Source organism: Oxyura jamaicensis, chromosome 2, assembly GCF_011077185.1.
Source record: "Oxyura jamaicensis isolate SHBP4307 breed ruddy duck chromosome 2, BPBGC_Ojam_1.0, whole genome shotgun sequence".
In the NCBI taxonomy this organism is placed as follows: domain Eukaryota; kingdom Metazoa; phylum Chordata; class Aves; order Anseriformes; family Anatidae; genus Oxyura; species Oxyura jamaicensis.
Genome location: NC_048894.1, coordinates 122,098,462 through 122,107,307, shown reverse-complemented (window position 1 = coordinate 122,107,307; position 8,846 = coordinate 122,098,462). Strand labels below are relative to the sequence as shown.

Genomic DNA, 8,846 nt, shown 5'->3' with positions numbered 1-8,846 from the left:
GACATACCTCGGCGACATCGCCCTGGAGAAGAGGGAGCAACGAGGTTAAGCCAGACAGAGCCGAGAGGAAGGGGACGGCCCCTGCAGCCCCCCCGGTAGCCCCCCAGCCCGGTGCCGGCACCTGCAAGAGTTTCAGCGAGGGCTGGTCCCTGGCTCGCCTCCCTTGGTGTCACCCCCGTCCCATGTGCAGCCAAGAGCCCGAGCCTTCGAGGGGACGGCTCCGGGAAGGCTGCTCGGAAAGGAGAGGTATTAAGCAGTAAATCTTGCAGCAAATGTGTCCTGCGATGTTAAATGCACGAACACACACACGCACGCACCCGCACACACAGAGGCACGCACCACGCCAGGCTGGTGGCGGTGGTTAATTCCTAATCAGAATGATGGACAGCAGAGACAGAACAATACAAACTAATGGCTGTGTTGCTGATCACTTTACCCCTTGATTAAAGACACCCAATTATGGCGCAGAACAGTGTCGTAATTATGTTCCTTAATCACATCCAGGAGGTTTAATTGCCTTAACGATGTGTTTCATTAAATGAATTTAGGTATTATAGTCGACAGTTTTCATACACAGTTGTTTTCAAATTAACATAATATTAGACATCGTCATGGAAATTGTTTTAATAATCATAATTAGACGCACCCAGCCTTTGTCTAGTAAATGCTGAGAGACGCTTCTCCTTGCGCCTGGGGGCTGATCTGCCCACCCTCTCTGGGCTGCCTTCCCACAGCTCCGTGGCACTTTACAGTTATGTTTCCTGAAAAGTTACAGGTTCTGATTAATCTTTTTTGATGGCAAGTGGAGCGGAAAATATTTATCCCCTTCCCCCGCGTGCGGAGCTGCCGATGGGAGTGGAGGCACCGCGGACACCGGGCGCCGGCCGGGAGGGAAGGAAGGGGGGGCCCGACGGGGAGGCGGCTCTGCCGGTCCCAAAATTTGGAGGGGGACAAGGAGGAGGTGGAAAGGGGTAGGGGGATGGCTCACCTCGGGGTATCAGGGCGCTGTATGAGGCGCTGTCACCCCCTGGCCCCCCTGTAGGGTCACGGTAGGGGAGAAGAGGGAGCTCCTCTGCCCCATCCCGGGGGCTGGGAGAGGGGAGGGGGGGACTGGGCGGGCTAGGCAAAGGAAAGGAGCAACACCACCACCCCCCCTTAAATCTGGAGGTGTATCCTTAACAGAGCACAGCATAATACAAGCGTTTGTTCAAAATATTTTAATAAAGATTCTTTCCGACATAGATACACATACAAACGATCGTACATTGCTGTCATAATCTGATTGACCTATTTAATATATATCACTCTTTACACATCCGTGACCTGCCAACAGATCCATCATGGCTCCTATTTTGCCATCCAACCTGACAGTCCGAATTTGTATTATCTGCAAATAGTGGAAAATAGCAGGGCTCGTTTTGGAAAAAAAAAAAAAAAAAAAAAAAAAGAACCAAAGCAAACAAAAATCTTGATTTACAAATGGCAGAGAGACAGCCACCCAGCCATGCAAACTCAAACTGAAGGCTCACTTTGGGTAAATAGCTATTTCTTGCTCTTCATCTCTCATTTTTCTTCCAAAAAAAAAAAAAAAAAAAAAGAGAGAGAGAGAAAAAAAAGGAAGAAAAAAAGAAACACCCCACCCTCCCACCCCACCCCCCGAGAAAAAGAAAGGATAAGAATTCCACGCGTTCTGTAAATCAGCCTAAAGTATTTTAAAGTATTTCAACTTAAATAATCACCCACAGTCAGAATAATTTACATCCACGTTAAAAGCGGTTTAAATTATACCTTTGAAAACCACCCAGCGCCTGGGAAAACATTGGCTTGGCAAATGTTCTTGTAGCAGCTATTGCTCTGATGCCATGTAAAAGTAAATAGCTATTACCTGTTATAATACAAAGGATACCCTCTCAAAAATCAGTTGGTTGAGCAATTAAGAATACACCTTTCCTGTAATTTTTGGACTGAAGCAATTTATTAAAGCTCAATTGAAATACAGGGATGATGCAACTTAAAATCCAGATGACCTTTCATAAACCTAAGCAGCTCGGATACATCAACATTTCTGGCTATACGGCGTTGGCAAATAAACGTTTTAAAACACTTGGCACACAGTTTAAGTTAATCCATAAACAGAATTTTAGAAGCATTTTAAAGTAACCGCACAGAAGACCCCTGACCTTAACGCATGAGAAATACTGTTGGCGTGGGAGGGTCAGTTAAAGAATAACAAATAAATACCATGTCTTGTTCATACATCATTGCGAAGTGGAAAGAAACAAGGTGCACGTAAATATTTCTTTGAAAAATGCGATACTTTCGGCCACACGGAGGAGGGGTTCGGATCGGTCATTTTTTGCCGTTTTTTTTTTTGTCTTTTAACTCTCTCGATTATTTTTTTTAAATCACTCTCACCAAAACTTTGCGCATTTTCACAGGATCAAAGTTTAGAGACGATAAAAAATACAAAGTCTTCCATAGCAGTGGTCCAGTCTCTTTGTTTCTGCGAGTCGCTTAAATAATAAGTTTACATTTCAAGTTTGTTCGTTTCCTGGCTCAGAATAATCATAATACTGCTAATAATAATTTTAAAAAAAATCTATGCTCGAGTGCCCTCTCTGATTTGTCCCATCCATCCACCTCCGCCGCCGGCTCCTGCCCCGGGACCGGCCCCGGGACCTCAGCGCCCCGGGCGGGCGGAGGGGCGGCGGGGCCGGGGTCCCGAGGGAGGGGAGGCGGGGGGGGGGGGGGGGTTCTTTCCATCCCTCTCCGCGGCTCCAGCCCTCCCGGCCCGCCGCGTCTCAGCCTCTCCTTTGTGTGGGTCGCACCTCCAGGGAAACCCCCCCGGCTCCCCCGGGGCTGAAGCCCCCTCCCTGTTGCCCTTCCGCCCGCCCCGGCCCCGCGCCCCCTTCCCACCGGGGCCCGTCTCCGTCCCCAAAAAGCCGCCGGCCCGGGGGGCAGGCGGGGGGGCCCTGGCGGCTCGCAGTCCCTCCGCCGCCCCCTCGCCCCCCGGCCCGGCCGCAGACCCCCGGTTGCCACCGCCGCTGCCCGGCTACCGGAGGCGGGGAGGCGGCGGCGGCGGCGCGGCTTAAGGCTTCTCCGTGCACTGTTTGCAGAGGCTGGAGGAGACGCTGTTGAAAATGGCACATTTCTCCGGGCAGGAGGTGGCGGGGGGCAGCCCGGCGCTGAAGGGGTAGCCGGCCGCCTGCTCGTAGGCGCCGAGGGCGGGGTGCAGCGCGGCCGCCGCCGCCGCCGCCGCCGCGGCGGAGCTGGGCAGGGAGGCGGCGGAGATGGCCTGGCCCTGGTTGAGATAAGCCACGAGGCGCCGCATCTCCTCCAGGGCCTGCGCCTGCATGAGGATGTAGTTCTTGGCCAGGAGCAGCGTGGCGATCTTGGACAGCTTCCGCACCGAGGGGCTGTGCGCGTAGGGGATGACGGCCCGCAGCTCGTCCAGCGCGTCGTTCAGGTCGTGCATCCGCCGCCGCTCCCGCGCGTTGATGTTGAGGCGCAGCGCCTTCTGCTCCTTGGACTTCTTGCTGCCGCCGTGCCCGTGGCTGTTGGAGCAGCCCCCCTCGGCCGCCTTCGGCCCCACGCCGCCGCCGCCGCCGCCGCTGCCCCCGCCGCCGCCGACCGCCGGCGAGGCGTCGCGGGGGTCCCCCCCGGGGCCGCGCAGCAGCAGCTCGCAGCGGCCGTCGCTGTCGTCGTCGGGGCTCTGCTCGCCGCCGCTGCTCTCGGCCACCGAGCTGCGGCTGGCGCTCTCGCCGTACTTGACGCACACGGAGCCCGGCGGCAGCCCCAGCGGGTCCCCCCCGCCGCCGCCTCCGCCGCCGCCTCCTCCGCCGGGCTGCAGCAGCGCCTCGGGCTCGGCCGCCTCGTAGCAGGCGAGCGGCGAGGGCTGGCGGTCGCGGGGGTGCGACAGGTCGAGCCCCGGGGGCGAGCGGAAGGCGGACTCCATGCGCTTGGCCGAGGCGGCCAGGCTCTTGTGGAAGAGGTCCTCTTCGGCGGGCAGCCCCAGCGCCCGCTCCATCGGCGCCGCCGCCGCCGCCGCCCCCCTCAGCTCCCGGCCCGCTCCTCCAAGGCTCCTCCGCGCCGCGGCAGGCGGCGAGCGGGCGTCCTGCTGCCGCTGCCGGGCTCCCGGCTCCCGCCGGGGCTGCGCCCTGCCCGGCGCCGCCGCCGCTGCTGCTGCTGCTCCGGCTTCGTCCCCGGCTCCGGTTTCGTCCCCGGCTTCGTCCCCGGCTCCGGCTCGCCCTCAGCAGGCGCCGCGCTGGGGCATTGTGCGCTGCCAGCCGAGCCGCTTCCACCGTTTATCTTGCTTGGATTCACCTTCAAGAGATTTCCGGAGCCATCAACCAGCAGCCGCCGCAGACGGGGGAGTCTTTTACATCATTATCTCTGAGAGTAGGTTATTATGAAGAAGACTCGCCTGTTGGGACAGAGCTTTCTACCCAATCAGGTTAACGTTTTAATTAATAGGATTAAAACGGTAACAAACAATCCCAGGCGCTATCTGGCCCTGAGTCTGAATAGTTTCATTTCCCAGGTCTGAAGACAGGCAGCAGCTAGAGCTTTATAAGAGGCGCCTGCTCCATTATTCTCCCTGCCATCTGTATACACAGCTTAACGCATATGTTTGCAAGACGTTGTGTCCTGTTAGTAACCCAACAACTGCCTTTAGCTTGACATGTGTGGCGACTTTCACTCATCAATGAGCACACTAAAAGCCCTACTTAGATCGAAGGATGTTCTTTGCCTCCTTCAGCAAATTACAGCCCTGCACTGCAGAAAAAAAGCCCGCTTGAACACTTCCCCTCCCGAGTGCTGCCAGCAGACTTCTGCTAACTTAGCCGCCGAGTCAGGAGTGACACCCTCTCCCCCCACCCCAGCCCACCCACCCCTGCATTTACATTCACTTCTAGCCCCCTCCCACCCCTTCCCCTCTTCTCGAAAAGGATCGCCTGGGAAAAATACTTAAAAATAAAAAAAATAAAAAAAATAAAGTCCCCGGACCAACCCGAGCCTAGGTGCCCGCTCCTGCCCACCGCCAGCGTCCACCTTGCTTCCGTGGGAGGCGAATGGTCCCCAGCCCTCTTCCCCACCTCCCCCCCATCCCCCCCTCCAGCAAATGGAGACCAAACTGCGAGGAGGTTCCCCTCCTCCTCCCCTCAGCCGCTTTCGAGTAGCAGATTGCCGCTTTAGACTGATTATCCCCCGTGTCCCTATAAAAATATAAAGCCCCATCAGTTACCTTGAAAATGAACCAAACCGGGGAGGAAGGGAGGGGCAAGAAAGGGCAAAACCGGCGCAACTTTTTGGTGAGGTGGACCAACTCTGGGCAGCACCCTCTATCCCTCCATCCATCCCTCCATCCATCCCTCCATCCATCCCTCCATTCCTCCCCGGGGCACCCCGCTCCGCTCCCCCTGGGGCTGCCGGTGTCGGGGCGAGGGGCGGCCCCGTTTCCTCCCGGTTCCCGGGACTCCGGCTCCCCGGGGCTGTGCCGAGCCGCCCGGCTCTCCCCTCCGAAGCGGCAGCCCAGAGGGTTTGCGTGAATTTTGTCCCGCTGCTCCTCCACCGCCAGACGCCAGCAGCTCCCTCCCCGCTTCATTGTCAGCGCTCTGAAAGCACCTAGCATTTCGCGGCGGGGTTTTCAGCCTCCTGACATCAGTAAAAACAATATTTCCCAACACTTGCGGCAAATCATTCTTATGTGGCAGAATTACTGAAGGCTATGAAATTTGGGGTTTCTCCGGTTTCATTAAAAACCTTTTAATTGTGTCTTTCAGAGTTGGCCCCAGGTGTTGGACTCTTTTCATTACATTTTGCTCTAATGTGATGAAATTCTAATTCTCTCCTTACCATATGGTTAAATTTCCCCACTGAGAATTAGTTGAAAAAGGAGAAATAATCTATTAATCTCTGTAATAGATTCACAAATGAGGTTTGCCACAGAACCTGTTTTTGAATGGTAATATCAGAACAGTTGGGTGCCTTGTTTCGGGAAAGAAAGGACCAGGCGACAACAGCAAACGTTTGAATTTTCACCTGGAAAGAATGAAAAGAAGCCAAGCTGCGGATTTCAAAGTAATTGACTGAGATTTCATCCAGCAAGGACACGACTACAATACGGCCCTCCGTCACCTCGTGCCTCGGGATCAGACACGAACACACAAGCCGAGCCCTGCGAAGAGGGGCTGTGTCCCCCCCTCCCAGGTCCCCCCAGCCCCCTTTGGCTGCCGCACTTGTCCCTGGTCGCCATCCAAGCGCCTCGCTCCCCTCCCCCTTTCCGGGGGATGCCACACCGTTAACCTCCATCATTATTAATCCGAAGGCATTTTACCTTTATTGTTTGCCAATTAGCGACTTCATTTTTTTTCCCTGGGATCATAAACAAAGGGCTTTATAACAGCAGTACTTTTATTTTATTTTTATTTTATTTAAAAAAATCTGTTTAACATCCAACTTGTGAAACTCCTGTGGTCACTTGAGGATGACGGACAGCCTTATTCTGATGTGGTGCTTAGGGGGAAGGTTCTCGCAGCTTATTCCTTCGGAGACAGAGGTCTCCAGCTCCATCCCTCTCTCACTAATGCTGCCCCCCCTCCCTCCTTTTGCCTTAAACTTTGGGGACCTCGAGTGCTCCCGTTGCCCAAGCACCGAGGGGGCCGCGCCGTCGGGGCGGGGGGACAGGGGCGGCACAGCCATTTCCCCGGGGTCCCGGCCGCCACCCCTTGTCCTCAGTTGTGTTCACCCACATTTTCTCTCTTCTCCTGCAATTTTTCTCCCTCTTCGTCTCTAAGCTCATCCTTGTCCACCCATCAGATCTGCGCGGATCTCTGCCCGGCCGCTCGTCTGCCTCGCTCTTTTATTTCTCTCCAGCCTTTCTTCTCCCCCTCTTTCTGGGTCTGCCTCCTGCTCCTGAAACTTTGCTGCACCCCAGTCATTTCGCCTGTGCCCAGCCGTGCTTTAATATCCCAACTTTCTGGCAAACTTTTGCTTTGGAGGGGGAAAAGTGAGACAAAAAGGGAGCCTCGCCGGCTGCGATCTGCCTCTCCCCGCTCCCCCCGGCAAAAGTGGCTGTTTTGTAGTCTCCGGGAACTTTAGTTTGGAAGCAGGCAGAAGAATTTATAGAAGCTTTAAATGCGGGGCTTATAAAAATACCGAGGAATGGTCTTTGAAGTTTATGCACTCGTAAACTTTTGCTGATTGCTTCTGGGAAGTTGTCAGGCATTTAACACCGCGTTTACCTTACAGCGCAATGAAAACACATCTGCCTGGCGTCTCGTTACCTGCTTTAATTGTACCGCAGCCCCCTGAGCTCCGCTTCGGGCGTTATTTGGGGGAAGGAGCAGCCCGCAGCCCCCAGAGCCCGGTGGCCGCAGGCAGCTGCAAAGTTGAACGTGGCCGGGGAAGGCCGGAAGGACCCGGGGCAGGGCTGAGCGCGGACAGCACATCGTCTGCTCTTTTTCCAAGCTCCACTCTAGAGTCATCTTGTTCTGCTGCACCCCAACCGGGAGAGAAGTTGAAATTCCCTTCCCTCTCTCCCAGGGCTGGGCTTGCCGTGTGCTGAAAGCCTCCCGGGGTAAGGACACTTTGCTTAAGGGCTCCCGGGACCTGAATGTGGATTTTAGCCCGACGGCTCCTTCCTGCAGCCTCTCCTGCCGATCCCCCACGCCGATCCCCCTCCAGCGGGGCACAGCCGAGCCGGAGGTCGGAGAGAGCTTGCTCTCGCCGCGGCTGCCTGCGTGTTTTCTTCACCAGTTGGCAAACTTTAGTTAAGTTTAGGGTGGAGTGGATAAAGGTTAAAATAGAAAAATAAAGCCACCTCCATTGCATCCTCTCCCAGTACAAACCTCCTCAGAGGTACCTCTCCCCGGTGAATTCCCAGGTTGGGAAGTTTATTATTATTATTATTATTTTCTTCTATTTTTATTTATCGTTTATTCCCAGGACCACGCAGCCCACAGGTGCTGCGTGTAGGGGGGGGGGAGAGGGGGGCGAAGCTCTCCGTACAAACCTGTCTCCGGTGTCCCAGCTTTGGGACCACACGGAGGGGGGTCCGGCAGCAAACGTTGGGTGGCGAGGGGCTACGAAACGCTGCTCAGAGGACAGCATCCTCCCCTCCCGTGCTCCTTGGGGGACGAGGGAAATATCTGCGGGGCTGCAGGGGCACCGGTGGCACCTGGGGGTCCCCCGGGAAGACCACCAGCCTCCCACCGACCCCATCCCCGCACGGAGCGGGGCTGCGTACCGCCAGCCCCCGGCCCCGGCCCCCGCTGCGGCTCTTCCGATCCAAAATCCACAGCACCATCTCCTGGGCAGAGGGAGAAGTGCACTGAGCCCCGGCACGGCTCGTCTCGGGCCGGGAAGGAAGGGGCTGGAGACGCTGAAAGTGACCTGGAAATGTAGAGGTGGGGGAATCGGCCGAAAATACACGCAGGAAACACGGGGAAGGGAATGATCGTGCTTCTGGTCTACTTTTGAAGCTGAAGCCAGGGGCTAAAGGATGAGCTTGGGTAAGAGTCAAGAGGCTCTCAAAGGGTTTTATTAATGCGTTTACATAGTCACACTTCGGGAAGTGTATGCACATGAAACCGACTTTGGCTGGAAGAGGCCGATGGCATTCCAGGGTCAGGGACAGCTCAGGGTGCACGAGCACTAAAGCATTACCCGAGGTTTAAAGAGAACAACTAGAAGAGCCCGTGATTCAGTGTGCTTTGCTTTGGTTTTGGGAACTTTGAGACTCTGGCCATCTCCAGTGTTCTTCTTTCCTTTTTTTTTTTTTTTTTTTTTTTTTCCCCCACTTTTTTTTTTGTTTTTTTTTTTTTTTTTTTTTTTTTTTTTTTTTT

The 8,846-nt window shown here is 55.2% G+C and overlaps 1 protein-coding gene across 1 annotated transcript; it reads right to left on the bottom strand.

Moving 5' to 3' along the window:
• Positions 1 to 1,956: 1,956 nt before the first annotated feature.
• On the bottom strand, positions 1,957 to 4,745 carry BHLHE22 (basic helix-loop-helix family member e22). Its single transcript, XM_035317414.1, has one exon. The coding sequence runs from the start codon at positions 4,025 to 4,027 to the stop codon at positions 3,089 to 3,091; it is 939 nt and encodes a 312-aa protein (XP_035173305.1). The 5' UTR covers positions 4,028 to 4,745; the 3' UTR covers positions 1,957 to 3,088.
• Positions 4,746 to 8,846: the final 4,101 nt, after the last annotated feature.

Coding starts and splice junctions, on each gene's coding strand:
- BHLHE22 (XM_035317414.1), bottom strand. CDS start 4,027: ATGGAGCGGGCGCTGGGGCTGCCCGCCGAAGAGGACCTCTTCCACAAG.